Source organism: Caretta caretta, chromosome 13, assembly GCF_965140235.1.
Source record: "Caretta caretta isolate rCarCar2 chromosome 13, rCarCar1.hap1, whole genome shotgun sequence".
Classification (NCBI taxonomy): domain Eukaryota; kingdom Metazoa; phylum Chordata; order Testudines; family Cheloniidae; genus Caretta; species Caretta caretta.
Window position 1 is genome coordinate 16,284,278 of NC_134218.1, and position 17,216 is coordinate 16,301,493.

Genomic DNA, 17,216 nt, shown 5'->3' on the forward strand with positions numbered 1-17,216 from the left:
AAACAGAAGTGAGGGATCCCAGGGAAATTAAACTCGCCAGAAAGGGAGAACAAGCCTGAGTTTTACTGATGTAAAAAGTTCTGCCATGGGCTCAAGCACCACAAACGAGGGCTCCGATCCTGCCATTAGCTCCACGCTAGGGTGTGTGTGTACACGCTTCAGCCATGTGGCGCCCCATTGGCTTCCATGGGGCTCTGTATGGATGCAGGGCTCTGTTTTCATGTCCCTGCTTGCAGGACTGGGGCCCGAGTACTGTTCTGGTATCCCAGACTGACTTGGGAGCACATGGGTTGCATCAACCTCCTTCTTCGACAGTAGGGCTGTTGCAAATTGTAGGAAGTAGTGGATGAGGTACTGGGAGCCCTCCAGCCCCACTGGCTTCTGCAGCAGTTGGCTTCTGATAGGATGAGGTCTAGAGTTTGCTACACCAATCAGCCAATACCTGAGGGTGTGTGTGTGTTTCAGATGACTCCGTTGTTTATTAATTATATTGTGTGAGAGAGAAAAATGTGTTCAGCAGACAGATCTTTTCTTCTAGCCACTCCAGTGTTTGCTGTATTGCTCAGTGGTTTCTCCTCTCTGCAGTGCAGCGCTGGTTTAATCTGAACTGCCAAGCAGGTTTTGACTCATCTGTTGTTCTGTTTATTTCAGGAGGGGACAGACTTCCTGAGCAGTTATCATGTCAGTGAAATTGACATTTGTCTCTCCCAGTGATGGGGGTGGAATCAGCAGGAGCTGCTCCTTTGCTGGATTCAGCACAGTGCAAAGCAGAAAACTAGCGTAAGTAGAATAAAAAGTGAAAACAAATACATGCACCCTGAGCAGTCAGATATTAGACACAGGTCAACACTTGCCAACCTAAATCCTCCCTGCATAAGGTGTGCCTTACATTTTTTGTCCTAAATGGACTTGTACTGTTGTTGTGCACTGTTAAACAGCTACTTCATCATGCTCTAGAGATGGCTGCACTTCACCGGTGGATGAAGCAACCTCTTCTTAGTTTGCATATCAATTTTAGTCTGCAAACTGCTTTGGGATGGAAGGTGCGTGTAAATTACTATTTATCGTTATCATGTCACCCAACATTTCTGCAGAGTCAAAAGCAGATCAGACTGTATGGATCATTCTTCCATCTGGCAGGAAGAGCACAGCTGAGTTCCCCTAAAATGGGTCTGGCGTGTTAAGGGCAAAATTGTACTTACAAAGCAATACCTACAAAATCTATTTGCAAACTTGCCACTAGATACTGATTTAAAGGACATGGATGGGAATTCAAAGGGAGCTGCTCACATCTCACACAAAAAGCAGGGTTGTGACAGATCCATGTTTGGTTGGGATCCCAAAGAGAACACCGAGTGCTGCAAGCATTGGTGTTAGAGGGAAGAACCCCCCTACTGAAGCTCTGAGTCTGTACCAAAGCAACAATTCTCTCCCAGCAGCGTAGTAGTGACTAACATGCTTGTGCCAATGCTATCTATGAGAAGAGACGTAAAACTTCCTGACTCCTTATAGTCATTAAAAATCTCATGGCACTTTTCAGTAGAACAAGGGTGTTAGCTCTAGATCCTGGTTAAAATCTCACTGAGGTAATTACATTCATCATACCTAAATTCCTCCTGGAGTTATTTATATTAAATGGCATCTAGAGGCCCCAGATGAGATTGGGATGCCATTATAATAGGGACAGAGAAGGTCTCTTGCAGCTGAAATAGACAAGACAGACAAAGGGTGTGCAGAGGCACAGAAAAGATTAAAGAAAAGGAGTACTTGTGGCACCTTAGAACTAACAAATGTATCTGAGCATAAGCTTTCGTGAGCTACAGCTCACTTTATCCATCCAATGAAGTGAGCTGTAGCTCACGAAAGCTTATGCTCAAATAAATTGGTTAGTCTCTAAGGTGCCACAAGTACTCCTTTTCTTTTTGCGAATACAGACTAACATGGCTGCTACTCAGAAAAGCTTACGGGAACTGCCCAATGTCACACAGCAATTCAGTGGCACAACTGGGACTAGAACCCAGTTCTCTCAGTCTCAGGACCGTATCATCAGAGTGGTCCAGTAATCTTACTGATTGTTCTAAATTATTGTGTAACATTGCTAGGTAGTGTTAAATAGCTGCCACTTCCACCCAAGAGTGGCTCATGTTCCCGTGCTGAATTAAGTGATTCCTATATAATCTGTGAAATGTTTTTAGGATAATAATGCTATATAAATGGAAGATTGTCATCAGCTCTGGCTGTCAACATATCCCAGAAAAATACCAAAAGGGAACTGATTTGAATCATATAGAAGGGCTGAAAAATATGTCACTAAAAGTATTCCATTTCTTAAAGCAATCCTTGAGAGTAATCGCTTGTATCTCAGTAAAGCGCCTGGCACTTCTTATACAATACTTTGTATTTTCAAAGCACTGAACAAACTAATTAACCTTGTCACCAAACACAGCATTTATAAAATTACGAGTTGAAATGAGAACCTGACACAGGTTGGTAATCTAATCTGGAAGTCTTTGCACATGACTTCATAAAATTTATTATGGAACATGCATAATAACAGTCCTAGCACAAGTCAGATGTCTAAAGTCACACTGATAACTAAACTGTCGAGAAAAACACAGACAGTAAATTACATAAACGGATTTGAGCTTGACATACATAGTGGGAGTTCTTACAAGGAAGGAGTCTAGCAGGAAAAGAGTTGAACAGCTGTTTCTATAACCAAATCACCTCCAGCAGGCTAAGAAAGCTCCAAATAAGCAAGTTTAGATTTCCCCTAAGATTACTCTGTTACTTTCAGCTATAAAGCATTTCTAAACAATCAGCCTTTATGCATTTTTTTCCTATTTGCAAAATCCCATTGCCTCTTAACTCTTTCAATAGAGGAAAGTTTTGCTCAGGAATGAGGATTCAGACATTTAAGAAAGTATTTTGAGATGATGCTAAGTGTTAAGAGCAAGGCATTGTGAAACACCAGAGGACTTTCCCCAGCAAAGTGAACGTATTTGCTCATTGCCTTTCCCTTCATAATCTCTCACTAGCACTTTAGAATGACACAGTAGGAGATCACAGGGAGACTCCCTTCTGAGCACACACTGACCATACATTGCATTTCTATACCAGCTTCCATCTAAAGCTCTCAAAATGCTTTAGGCACATTAATTAACTTAGCTTCCCAACACCCTGTAAGGGAGATAAATATTGTTATTCCCAACTGTAAAATGGGGAAAATTAAGACACAGAAAGCCCAGCTCCTTGAAAATATTTAGGCACCTAACTGAAGGACCTACCCAAGGATCATAGAGCAAGCCTGTGATACAGATAGAGTCAATCCCCAGGCCATCCTTCCTCACACCTTGAGTTTCATGCACATTCTTTATGGTAGCCCATGAATTATACAATGGGCCACCTCTAGAATCCAGATTTTTGTCATTTCCCCAGGTGCATCCAATCCAGGATTTACTCAGCACTCTAAAGCTGAGGGAGCCTCAACTCAACCCAATGACACAATATGAATAAATGTCAGGAGTGGGGAATTTCCCTAGAGTAACTTTCTCAAATAAAGGCTTGGTTTAAAGGAGGAAGTTAAAGCAAATAGAAGGGGGAATTAATTAAACCAGCTACAAATAATCAGGGTTTATGAGCCTATAAAGAGAGAGGTAAACCAGCCAGGAATCTATCAACAGGAGATAAGTGTTAGCAGTGGTTTCAAAGCCTATCCTGGGCTCTGCTTACCCATCACAGGTATATGACTAAAGACTACAGATGCTATTGTTCTTCATATTTGCACAGCAGGCCTATTATGTAATGACTTTTTACAGAATTTCTGAGCTAAGTGGGATTTGATTTTGATTTGCTTTAAAAAGATAGCCAGTTTGGGTTAGGAACCCCTTCCCTCCTCTCCCCCCCCCCTTTTTTAAATCGTTTTATAATCTGGGCCTGGTAGACTGCTGGCATGCTTCAGATTCAAAATATAAATGAGTGACTATTTAAACAGATGTTGAGAGCAGCCAAGCAGCAGCTATTTCTGAAGTCCTTTTATAACATATCTTTGCTAGACTGCCTAATAGCCCAGAACTGATCTGGTCTGTTAACATACTTTTAATCATGTATATGATTCCTAAGTGTTTAATCCAGGGGTTCTCAAACTGGGGGTTGGGACCCCTCAGGGGGCCACTATGTTATTACATGGGGGGGGGGGTCATAAGCTGTCAGCCTCCACCCTAAACCCTGCTTTGCATCCAGCATTTATAATGGTGTTAAATATATAAAAAGGTGTTTTTAATTTATAAGGGGGGGGGGTCGCACCTAGAGGCTTGCTATGTGAAAGGGGTCACCAGTACAAAAGTTTGAGAACCACTGAATCAGTGGTTTAGTGGATACCTTTTAGTTGATGAGAGTGGACCATTTGTCAGGGGATTAGTGAAATTTGGAGAACAGCAGTGCCTGAGATCTAATCCTGACTGTGACCCTACTTCTTTACTGACCTTGAGTAACCCACAAACACCCTGCCTTAGTTTCTCTGGATAATAACAATTGGGTCCCAGTTCTACAAACCTACCTTGTTTGAGTAGCCCTGTTATGTTTAACAGGGCTACTTGTATGAATGAGTTTACAGGATCAGGGCATAAGCATAAGCTATTTTGTGAGCAGACCACAAGGATTAATTACTCAGTGTTTGAATGGCAGTCTGTGAATCAGTAGTATATAATAATGATCCCTTTCTGGTTCCCCAAAATAATGGGACATTGTGTGTTTAATATAAATTAACAACAGAAGAGACACACTTGACTCCTAGTGGTCTCCCTTGAAGCCAGGAAATTCAAAGTTAACATTCATAACCTAATCTTCTCTATCTTCCTTTGGCCTCTCATCCCAGTGAGCTGTAGCCATTTCTTGGCTTTGATGTGTTAAAGACAAACACTGAATGGCTCTCTATTATGGCTCTAATACAGGTCCTGATCCTGCTTTCCCTTACTCACTTAAGTAGTCCCACTGTTTTCAGTGAGACTGCTCCTTTGAGTAAAAGCTTGCAGGAACAGCTCTGTAACTAGCATTGTAGTAGCTATATGTGTGAGACTTTCTTTCAGCTCTGAGGTGCTGATTTTTTTTTTCCCCTTCCCTACAGAAAGTCTCTCAGCAGGAATTCAGTGAGGTCTAAAATGTCTGTGAAATCCTCCAAAATGTATCCATCCCTGCAGAGAGGGGCTGTTATCTGGGATCCAAAACCACAGCAGGTGAAGAAAATTTTTGAAGCTTTGAAGAAAGGACTTAAGTAAGGACTTTTCAAGTATTAATTTGTTGGAATTTGCTTTCTTTAGTGTCTCTGTTACTGCAAAAACTCTGTTCCTTATACTCTAGCTTAATGGCCCAATACAGTAACCTTTCTAATCAATGGCAAAGCTCCTATTGTCTTAATTAGATACAGAACTGGGCCCTTAGTAAATACACTACCTAGTGGCAAACAAATTTATTTGGGACCAAATCCTCCCTCACGCCAAGGATTTTATCCTGCTTCTATTAATGGTAATAGTTAAACTCCATGATATCCATAGGTCTAGCATGGAGCTCTAGGAACTTCATTAGGTACCTGTCCATTGCTGAATAGACAAAGAGTAAATGAAATCATCATAACCTTCGTGTGGCTTTATAATTCCTCTCAGTGCTTCTAATCTGTGGGAACCATGCTGGCACGCAGCTCCTTCAAATATAACATTGACATCTCCAGGATTTTATTACCATGGGATTTTAAGCTAAGAACATCATGAGAAAAAGTACTGAAATTATTTGTCCTAAACGTAAACACCTCAACTTCTTAATTATGTCTCACATAGTTAAAACACACTTGGTTTCCCTCGAGGACTGTAATGTCTTAGTCTTTAAAAGTTTACGCCAGTGACTAGTTAATGGAATTAAATTAACAATAAAAATTCTAAACCTAGAAAAAAGAATAGATTTGACTCTGATATTTTATTAGGGCTTGGGGAGACTAAACTGTCAGATGGATTAGAGTTATTGTCCCAATTCTGTGAGGAACATCGCACAGTCAGACTCCTGCAACTTCCTTGCAGGACTGAGTAACTAATTAAAGCTGCCTGCAGAAAACAGCTGCATCCAATAATTTAAAGGCCAAATTTTAAGCAGATTCAAACTAAATCCATTTGTTCTTGCTGGAATGTTTTTTGTTTTAAGGTAGTAACAGCAACTAGCTCTTAAGTCTAATGACCCTTCTGGGTGCCTCCCCACCAACTGAGCATCTTAAAATGCTGCTAAAGCCTAAAATGACTTTACAAAACAAAAACCCAACTCTGACTACCACTGCATTGAGCTGTTATCAGCAAGCGTGGAGAGAAGAAAATTGAATGCTGGAGTCACTTTTTGTGTATTAACAGGAATGTGTTCATAATAGTTAGAAAATAAATGACTCTTTTGGTGTATTTTTGGAAAAGTGCAGGCTGCTTAACATAAACACATCAAGCTGCTCAGGTTCTGTGTCTTGTAAAGCAGCATTTTTCAGAAGGTGATTGTCTACAGCTCTTTAAATACAAAAGAGGAAAATAGACTTACTCAGGTCTGTTCTGAATTAAAACAAAGTTGGAAGAGGTTCAGCTCAGGAGGAGTTTTGTCTTCTGGGAGCTGCCATGGGGCTCACTGAAGCCGATAACTGCTGAGTTCTCAACACTTTGCAGGGTAAGGCCCCTGCTTTTTAATGGGGAAGGGGAAAGCAACGGTAGTATCAGGAAGGAGCCGATGGCTGCTCTAGGGGACAGCAAAGGTGGCATTCAGTCCCCAGCTGCTCAGATAAACAAAGGGCATGTTTAAGAGGTGCTGACTGAGTACTGATTGCTCCCATTGACTTTGGCTGGAGCTGAGGATGCTCAGCACCTCTGAAAATCGGGCCCAGAGGGCTGAAGTGTTCAGTGTCACGACCCTTTGGCCTTGTGAGCTACAGCTGGCTAATGAGCTGCTCAGTTCTCAGTCAGCTCTGCAGCTCCTCCCTCCTCAAATGGCAGCTACTGCTCCAGCCACAAGGGTACAAAGAGCACAGAGCTGCAGAACACCATCTTCCCTACCCCAGTGCTTCTCTGGGAAGCTGAGCAGGAGGCCAGCAGCATGGCCCAAAGCCACCTTCCCCCTCTAAGGGGAGACAGAGGCTGGGAGACGCCTCCCTCTCCCACTTCTTGCTTCCCCACTGTGGGTGGCCAAGCAAAGGGGAGGTAGTGAGACATGGGAGCAGGCCCAGACATGAGGGCTCCTCTGAAGGGATTGTGGCTTGTGCAGGTAAAGGGTTGTCCTGAGGGGAAGAAAGTTGATGCAGGGAGGGTCCTGCTGGGAGAGCAGGGGCACACAGACATACAGTGTGGGCATAAGGAGACGTACTATTTTGTTTCCTACGTACAGCACTTTTCAGCATTAGGAGTCTCCTGGGTCCCGTTCCTCCTTTAAATGCCTCAGAGCAGCCTGTCCCAAGATGGCGGCTGTTGCAGTGAGCTGCATGCTGTGCCTGCTCACTTGCACTTTTGCTGTTTCTCGTTTTACTTAATCTAAAACAAGTCTCTCGGAACGAGGCTCTGGCTGTGTTCTCGGTGTGAGGGAAACAGAACAGGAAGTTCTTGCAGCTTGGAGGGCACGTGAGGAAATACCTGGGGATGAGAGGTAGCAAGGAAGAGGGCAACAGCTCCTAACCCACGTGAAGCCCATCTTGTTTTCCAGCTGCCATGGCTCCCCTTCCCATTTCCAATTGTTCCTTCAGCTGCACAAGCTCAGCCCTTCCCAACCTCTGGCTACTTTTGACGTGGGGGCTCAGAGAATCTCTCTCTTCTCTCCCTCCCCCTGGCCCTCTTAAACTTCTCCCTGGGAGTATCCTACTGCACATGCTAGAAGAAAATATCACTTTTGGGTTTTTCCTCTCCAGTGAATACCTGCAAGTGCATCAGGCTGAGTTGGATTATCTGTCTGCTCGACACAAAGATACAAAAAGGAACTCCAGACTGGTAAGATGCTTCTCTGTTTTAATCGCTTAGATGGTTTAAAGAGGGCAGAGTTTTAAAAACAACCACTGTCTCTTGCCTTTGGGACTCAAAGGGGTTTCCATTTGTTAATGCTGAAAGTGAGAGGCTAGTATTATACCTATTTGCTAAATTCACCAAGTAAGTCAAGGCTAGATGTGGGGAAAGAATCCAGGAGTCTTAATTCTCCGTATCCTGCTGTGTTCCCGGCTTGCACTCCTTCCCTTTTGGGATGGTAGCTGCCAGCTGATTATTATCTGGGAAGTAATATACATGCCTGGCTGCGTCTAGAAACTGAGGAGAAATAAAGATTAGGCAAAACTGGTGAAACATTGATAAGTGGGTCCATGCAACTCTGATTCTGCCACATACAAAAATCCCAACAAAATCTTTGCTATTACTAAGGTGTATAAAGCACTTCAGACTCAGATTTGGGACTGTCCTTGGGAACACAAAGTAACCTTCCAAGGCTGGATAAAGGATTCAAAAACCTCCCACCTACCTCAACCAATTTTCAAATCCTTACTATTTCTGAAAAATCGTACTTGAGGTGCCTCAGTTTGGGCACCCAAAAGTCAAGACACTGAAACGCAGAGGGTACTTTTGAAAATGTTGACCTTGCTATCTGCCCACTGTATTGTACAATGCTGCTTACAACGTTGTAACTCTCCAAACAAGGACTTGGTGCAGCATGGGCAGTTGTTCTGCAGCAGATTTGGAAATGTCTTCAATATGTGCAAATGAATTCACAGGCAACTTGTCATATTTGTCTTTCAGGCTTTCTATTATGATCTGGATAAGGTAAGTACTCATTCTTTTGGAGGGGTAGGGATGGACATGTCACAGAAAGCAATGAACAGTGAAGTGCAAGCACTGATACTATATGATCACTGAATAATTTAATGCCATATTATGTGAATGTTTAAATAGCTTTTAATCTTTCCCTTTCTAAAGCAAATTCGCTCTGTTGAAAGGTACATCAGAAAACTGGAATTTCATATAAGCAAGGTAAGGGGTGCTCTATGTATATTCTGTGTATAGGAGACTTACACTGCTATATAAAAATTATGATTTAGAAAATACTTTCATGAAAGCTTATTTGAGGGGAACTAGCTTTCATAAGAGAAGAGGAGGAGTGGGGTTTTTTTTTTGTTTGGCTCTATTCAGACTGAATCCTGGGCACAGCCCAGCCTCAGCCTGCAGAACCAGTTTCTATATCCTACCAGCTTATTCAGAAGAAAGGTGTTGTTGGGAGGAGTTGTAGAGGGTGATTCTTTTCGTTTTGTGTGGTTTTTTTTTTTTTTTTGCTTCCTGGAAGCCTAGGTGGTGGCACTTAATGGATTCTGCCAATCTCCTGTCTGATTTGAAGGGCTCAAAAATCTCTCTTACATACTTGGAGCTCTGTGTGTGTGTGTGTGTGTGTTTTCCAACCCAGAATTCAGTGGCTGTCCCCTACACCCTTAGTCCGTCCCCGGATTAAACCATGTCTCCTTTCACCCTCCATGCCTCGTAGCTTAGTTAACAGTAGAACGAACCTGCTTTCTGGATATCCCTGGTTTGAGTCATGTCCTCACTAAACACACATTTGAGAGTCTGATGTATCCTACACACCCATTTAAGGCCATTCTAACATGACTTGGATGTAGGTAAGGGATTGGTTAGCTTGAGTAAGTAGAGCCTTTCTCTGGGCTAGCACTGAAGCATCAGTGCCATAGGTCTCCCTATATAGTCACTTCATGAGATTAAACAAATAGAGCAGCCCCATCTTTAGCCACCTCAACATGCTCCCATTGACTCTGTGGATTGCCTCCTCCGTGTAGACTTGGAGATGGGAAGGATGGCCCAGTGGTTATGGTACTAGTCTAGGACCTGGGAGACTGAGGTTTAATTCCCTGTTCTGCCATTAACTTCTTGTGTGACCTTAAGCAAGTTACTTAGCCTTGCTGTACCTCAGTTCACCGTTGGTAAAATGGAGATAATAGCACTGCCCTGCCTCATGGGTATGTTGTGAGGAGAAGTGCATTAAAGATTGCAGGGCCCTCAGATACAAGGCTCACATTACCACACTGAGTACCTTGGATAGAATTCTAGGTCTACATGTTCTGTGTCTTGTATCTGGTGATGGTGGTTTCCAAAGCCTGGTGCCCTAGCTCTTTAGAAGTAGTGCTGGAAGAAACTTGGCTCTCTGCTCAGATTTTTGGAGTCAGTGGTAGACAAAACAAAGTGAGGTAGGGAAGCCTGTGTAGCTAAAACAGCAGAAAAACAATACCCCCAAGACACTATTTACCCATAACTTATAAATGATCAACTGAAGGTTATCTGCAGAACAACTAATTAGAGACTTTCAGGCTCTGTGGTGGATTAGTAGTTTTTGTTGCTGCTGGCTGGAAATGAACTTTTATTTAAGTGTTTGGCCTTAAACCTGGGACAGACTGTTAACAGTGACATGTTTCAAGGTTATGTAGGACCCTCTCATTAGCATGCTTTTCTTGTACTGTATGAAACATCAAAAAATCTTTAGCTGGTGGGATTAATCCTTCACTCACTCTTCCCTCCGTATGAAATCTTGGATCCACTTGGTTAAAAAGGCTTCTTATAAGAGTAGGGGGTACGAGTCGGTGCTAGAACGATGGGATTTGCTCTCTTACAAGGGGAAACGTCAAACTAAAATTCCTCATGTTACTTCCCTCAACTCACTAAAATTGGAAACAGACACCAGAGTGGTGTAAAACATGGAGTCCTTTTTTCTATTAAAGGTAGAAGAACTATATGAAACTTACTGCATCCAGTGCAGGCTGCGAGATGGGGCCTCTAATATGAAACATGCCTTCTCCTTGACTCCCTCCACTAAAGCCTCCAGAGAGAGCCTGGTAGAACTTTATAAGAACCTCCAAGAATGCACAGAGGTAGGAGAACTCCTCAAGCATGTGACAAAGAACTGACTCTTCTGTCTAAACTCAAAGCAGTGGATACTGTACCAAGACATGCTGTTCTGAACTGTTGGCTCTCCTGTGGCCTGGGCTTCGAATGTAACATAAAATTAGATGAAGATGCATAACATCAGCTACAACTCACAGCTTCCTCTATAAAAGTATTTTGCTGTCTAACTTCCCCCTTAATATGCAGTGAAATTCACAGGGTAATGCAGGTTGTTTGCTTACAACCAAATGTGTTAATGAAGGGTGCATATAAAGTCTCTTGAATTTGATCTGTAACATTAGGGCCTAATCTAGCTTTCATAGGAAGTTACTGGGGGTGTGTGTTTGGGGTGTCTTCCCATTGACTTCTAAGGGGAGTCATAGTTAGTAACCTACTGTGTGAGTAAGTCTGGGCAGGTCTAGACTTCAAGCTGGAGGTGTAAATGTCGGCTTGAGGAGACATACCCACACTAGGTCTGATGGCGCTAGCATGCTCAAAATAGCATAGCTGTAACAGTGGAAGCAGTGGGAGGGACTACCTGTCTGAGTATGTGCGTAGGGTCTTGGACAAGATTGTTCTTTGGCTGGTTAGCCCACCTTTCTACTTAGACCCTAGCCACAGCAGCAGTACATCCCTTCTCCTCCCCCCCCCCCCCCCCCGGGTGCACTAGCTCCATCAGAACTAGCGCGAATATGTCTCGTCAATCTGGAATTTACACCTCCAGCTCCATGTCGCTGTACCCTAAATGGGGAAGACTGTGGGAAGCCTATTACTTAAACCACCTTGCTCCTTTGCAGAGCTGGGATATAACTTCCCATCCTGAAAGTGGCATTTAAAAAAAAAATCTGCCTCAGTTTGCAGAAGTGAAAAGTGTTAATGGCATGTAAAATGTATGTTCTTTTGCAAACCGCCCTAAACTGGTCTGTGATGTGTTTTGTCTTCACGAATGGAGACAAATGGCCGCCACTTTCTCATGGTACCATTTTATTCCGCTCTTCAGTCAATGTCGTCGTTGCTCTGTCTTTGTCTTCCAGGATATGTGTCTGATTGAAGGGGCACTGGAGGTGCACTTGGGAGAATTTCACTTGAAAATGAAAGGTAGCCCTTGTTCTATTCTACAGCATTCATCACTTGAGCCAAAAGCTTTTCAGCTTTGCTGTATAAAGGCCTGATTCAAAGCTCATGGAAGTCTGGGAGCTGGGCTTTGGATCGGGACCTAAACTGACTCTTAATAAAACTTAGTTTTTTCCCATTGATGTGAAACGAACTTGTCCCTGCTCTGCAGCATTCTTTTATATGTGAGTGTTGAAGCAGGACTTTCCTCTTCCCCGCCCTTATGCAAAGCTTGCAATGTTAAGTAAGACAAATGGCTTGACTTGCTAACAACTCCTCCATAGATTTCGCTGTAAGGGGAAGTTAATCAGAGTGTCACCTGGGTGTTTAATGCAAGCTGAGGTTTGTTAGTAGATATTTTTGAAACTCTCTCAAGCTACAAACATTGGAAGGGGTTTTCCTTCTCTTTTCAGGGTTGGTGGGCTACGCACGTCTCTGCCCAGGGGACCAGTATGAGGTGCAGTACACAGCAATCCATTTTCTCTTACAACTTGCAATTATGGGCTTGCACCTGTAACATGCAGGTGGGGAGTGTGGGGATGTGTAGGCAGAGCAGGAGAGAGTGCAGGGAAACCAGAAGCTTTATGGGTGCTGCACAGCCACTGAGTTATTCCTGCCTCAGTGCGAAGCTGAAGGACTTGGCTAAGTGCCTTGATAGAGGGCAGGGCCCAGGTACCTGGGAGACGGGAGTCTTCCAGAATTGCTCCTTGAGGGACCTGGCTGGAGTCTAAAACCACCCTGAAAGAGGGTAGCAGCAATACTGTTGCCTCTTCATAGGGTAGATCCCAATTGGCACAACTGCCCTGAAGGGCACAGGACGGCATAACTGTGTATAAAGCCTATGGCTTTCATCCCAGTAGTTTCAGTTCTAACACACTTTTTTTTTTCTTCCTGCTGACAACAAAACTCCAAATCACTTTCAAACATGTCCTGCATCAGAGCAGGACATTATACATCAGTAACTCACTCTCTGCATTACAACACCACGTACGCTTTGGTATCTGACTTAGCCACCCAAGTTCTTCCAGGACAGATGGGGCACAGAACTACTTGGCACCTCCACCCCTGCTTCTTAACAAGCATAGCAATCAAAGGAACAGGCCCCAGCTCTGCAGTATGGGGAGGGAGGGATGGTGCAGTCCCATATGAATCTTGGGATTTCCTGATTCTAGCCTCCTCTTCCCTGTGTGGCTTCTAGGTGTTTGTGCGACTGGGACGCCAGAAGTGGAAGCTGAAGGGCAAGATTGAGACGGATGACAGCCAAACATGGGATGAGGAAGAGAAGGTTTTTATACCCAACCTTCATGAGCAGTTTGAAATAAAGGTAGTTGGTTCCAATCCAGCCACTCAGACATTGGTTAGCAAGTAGCTTGCCTTCCCACTCTGCTCTCTGCCGAGCACACTTTTAAAAAACAACATGAATTTTTACAGCTCCATAGAAACAGCAATTAATCAATGTTCTGCTCGCTGAGCTGGTCTCTGATCTTTGCTTCTGCTTTCTTTCCCAGGACTCTGGGTTAGATGGCAACTGGGTTAATGCTTCTGATTTTCCATATATTAGAATGACCCCTTTTTAAGATCTGCATCCAAGATTTGGTGGTTAGGGGTCCACAGCTTGGATAGAGTAATTATATTGCGTGCAAGATTTTTGGGATTTTCTTACCCTGCTCCAAAAAGTGTGTGTGTATATGTATAATATATTTATATAAGCCAAACTTGCCCATTCTTGGGGTTTCCCTACATGACCTCTTCTGTCTCAAGCCCTAATTACCTCTGCCCCAGAGATACTCAAACCCATGTATATCCTATTGGAGCTAATGAGATCCACCTGCCAGTGTGAGTTGGCTATAATTATTCAGTATCTTTGGGCAGGATTCTGCCACTCAGCATTAGAGTGACTCATTGGAGGACCCCTGTATTCTTTGTAACAGAGTCCTAGACTCCGTTTCCCTGCTATACCGTACGGATGCATCCTGTTGGGATCCAGGAAGTGGGCAGGCCCCCACTGCTAAAGGACCTCCCCACAGCCTCCGGGGATGATCCACAGGTCTGGGATTCCAAATGATTGCGGGGGACAACTAAAGGTATAACAGGAATGGGAGTGAGGTCACAGGGCTAAACAAAGAAACCTAGTAGGTACACCAAGCAGAGAACCCCTGACAGCGCCTACTGCTCCTCGAAGGCATCAACGGAGCCAGCGGATTCCGCCCAGGTGCATGAACACATTGAGGAGCGGAAATAGGCCCCACAGTCACAGGAAACCTTGTCGGCCAACCGCCTCTCCCTGGTTTTGTAGATGGCCATTTTGGCCAGGGCTAGGAGGAGGTTGACGAGGAGGTCCTGCGACTTTGTGGGGCCACGGATATACAGATGCATTATAGGCACTTTATTCTTTCACTGAGGTAAAAGTTGGATCCTCCTGTTACTATTACTACTGTGGCTTCCACCTGTCTTACATTCCATCCTGACCTGGCTGCTGCTGCTTAGGAGCAAACTCCTGTTGTGATCTGGAATCCTCTGAAGGACAGATCCTGCAGTCATGACTCCCATCAACTTCGATGGGAGTTGGGACTAAATAGACTGCAGGGTTGGGCTGGACCCTTCACAACACGAGTTAAACACATTGTTTTGTAGTGCCAACATAGGGCTTTCAATGCCTGGAAAACATGCAAAGTAGCTATTGCAACACCCCATCCTTTCTGGCAGCATGTGAGTTAAATAGGAAAGAATTCCTGACTTCTAGCCAGTAGAGCTTTTAAAAATGTTCTTAATGTTTTTCCCTACTGCACAATGAGAATCAGGAGAGAAGCTAATTCAGATGCATGTTTTCTCATAATATTTGCAAAAACATTAATTGCTCTGTATACCAGTGAAGATGACTTGCCTCAAAGCTCAAGAAAGAGGTTATTTGATTTGGGTTTCATGCCAGTTCATTAAACCTAACTGACTCTCTAGTTTCTTTGCTTTCCCTCTCCAAGTGTGTATTGGGTGAAATTTTCAAAAGTGCCAGAGTCCCACTTCCAAAAGTGACTTGGGCTCCTAATTACCATTTACTCTCAAATGAGACATACATGCTTCTGAAAACTTTACCTGCTAAATCTTTCCCCTGATCCTAAAGTATGACAGACACCTTGATGCACAAAAGTAGTAATATGCCTTTGTCCAGCAGCATCTTGGTTGGGAGTTTTCCAGCCCCACTTGCCAGGGCTGCAGACAGATTTGAGAACTGGGAAGCTGTCTCTCTGGCATTGATGATCTCAGCTGTGGCTAAAGAAGCTGTGGGTCAGGCTGCAAAGCATGTGTAATGGGCTAGAACTGGGATGAGCGACTGACAAATTAAGGGGGTGCTGCTTGTGAACCAAGAGAGGAGGGACGCTGAAGACCTGTAGGCTTTGATTCTGAGCTGCAGCCGAGATCAGCTCGGCCCAGGAGGGAGTGGTAGACAAGGGCTGTGTCCACATTCTGGAGGTAGTTGGGGACTGGAACAGCCTTACATTACTAGGGAGATGGACTAGATAATCTAATGGGTCTCTACCCTAGATGATTTTTGGGTCAAATCCAGGGATGGGGGAGGCTTGCTGTAAAACATATATCTTACAGCAAAATGGGCTCCAGGATTCCAGGTTGTTTGTCTGATACAATTACTTGAATATACACTAAAACTAGAATGTTCAGGGTGCCAAAGTTTAGGCTCCTAAATAAATTGAATGACTTTCACTTTCAGAAGTGCTGAACACTCCTAGCCCCCACTGGTGTGAATGGGAGCTGCATATGGGTCAGCATGTGTGGAAAATCAGCCTATTACTATTTAGGGCCCTAAACGTAGGCACCCAGGCTTGAAAAACTTGGCCTATGACCTCAAAGAGCTGATTCTAGGCTGCTATGTTCAGTGTACACCCAAAGTGACATACTGGCCAGTTCCTCATATGGGTGGTAGAGAATCTGTGTGTCACATGGGCATGAACTGGTCTCAGCCAAATCCCATGTGTCCAGCCTCCCTAAACTCCTCAACTATCCTTCATGTGTGTCAGGTATCTGGTAAAATGAAAATGGGTTTGTGCCTCTGTAGGTCACAGAGCTGCGGGGACTGACCACGATTCTAGTTGGCGTGGTAACGTGTGACAGCATCGACTTCTTTACAACCAGGCCTCAGGCGATCATTGTGGATATAACTGAGCTAGGCACCATCAAGTTACAGTTGGAGGTCGTCTGGAAGTGAGTATAACTTCAAATGCTAAACATGGGGGAGAGGACTGTTAACATGGCCTTAGTGCTTGTGATGGGTGCCACTTTAACAGCACTCAACACTACAGTCCTCTTTCTGTTCACATAACAGGTGCAGCCTAGGTAGCAGCAGCGCAAGCCTCCCCACAGCACCCCCAGCCAATGTGCCTGAACCCTGATCTGGAGGGACCAATCCCAGGGAGGAGAGGATAGCCCCTATCTCCATAGCCCTTCAGTTCTTTGCTCTGGGTTGAGGCTGCAAACTATGGAGCCAGCTGCGTCTGGCTTTTATTTAGGGCTCTGCTTTGTCCAGAGTCAGTGTTCAGTTTGTGGTGTAGGCACATCTCTGAAATGCAAAGAATGGACTTAAAGAGGATGAAATGAAGCTGAAAACAGCAGGTAGACACCACCATACAAATATGGTTGAGGTTTAGAGAAATCACTACAGTTAGAGGGGCCAACCCCTCCTTTAAAAATGAGGTTTCCTCAAAGGTTTGACTGCTGTCACACTTGACTTTTTGACATGGTGATCACAGTTGCACGTTCTAGTTTTGCTTGTGCCCGGTTGTGAAACACTATTATGATCCCGGTGTGACTGCTTCTATGGTGCATCGCACACACCCCGCCCCCGAAGAGTTCGGTGGTACCTGTGATTTGATGCATTGTTTTACATTTTAAATTTGTAAAGTTTTATAGTAAATTACCACTACTATTAAAGGAAAAATTTCATTTTATGGGTGCTGCATTGAGAGAGTTCCTGAATTCTTTTCCGCAAGGTGCGCATCAAAATCCTCACTCCAGAAATCTTTTGCATCTTGAGCTTTTATCTGGGGCTCTCTGATGCAGGTGTAGATGCCCGGAAGACAGAAGCTGCATTTGGTATCCTCATATGTGGCTGAGGCTGATCTATACGAGATGTGGCCACATGCTGGTCTTGCCTATCTGACTGTAGGA

At 44.0% G+C, this 17,216-nt stretch overlaps 1 protein-coding gene across 5 annotated transcripts in view; it reads left to right on the plus strand.

Annotated features, from left to right (window-relative positions):
• RIPOR3 (RIPOR family member 3) overlaps positions 1 to 17,216 on the plus strand; it is a 69,299-nt gene that overhangs the window by 24,856 nt on the left and 27,227 nt on the right. For 4 of the 5 annotated variants that reach the window (XR_007352740.2, XM_048820647.2, XM_048820648.2 and 1 more), the window contains exons 2-11: positions 652 to 780; positions 5,126 to 5,272; positions 7,913 to 7,991; positions 8,784 to 8,807; positions 8,961 to 9,014; positions 10,763 to 10,912; positions 11,960 to 12,023; positions 12,452 to 12,495; positions 13,237 to 13,362; positions 16,108 to 16,253. Coding sequence is in view for 4 of the 5 variants with exons in the window: in XM_048820647.2 (XP_048676604.2) it covers positions 680 to 780; positions 5,126 to 5,272; positions 7,913 to 7,991; positions 8,784 to 8,807; positions 8,961 to 9,014; positions 10,763 to 10,912; positions 11,960 to 12,023; positions 12,452 to 12,495; positions 13,237 to 13,362; positions 16,108 to 16,253 (935 nt within the window). In the remaining variant the exon portion in view is untranslated. The remainder of the gene's footprint in view (positions 1 to 651; positions 781 to 5,125; positions 5,273 to 7,912; positions 7,992 to 8,783; positions 8,808 to 8,960; positions 9,015 to 10,762; positions 10,913 to 11,959; positions 12,024 to 12,451; positions 12,496 to 13,236; positions 13,363 to 16,107; positions 16,254 to 17,216) is intronic. The other variant, XM_048820651.2, reaches the window with a different exon arrangement.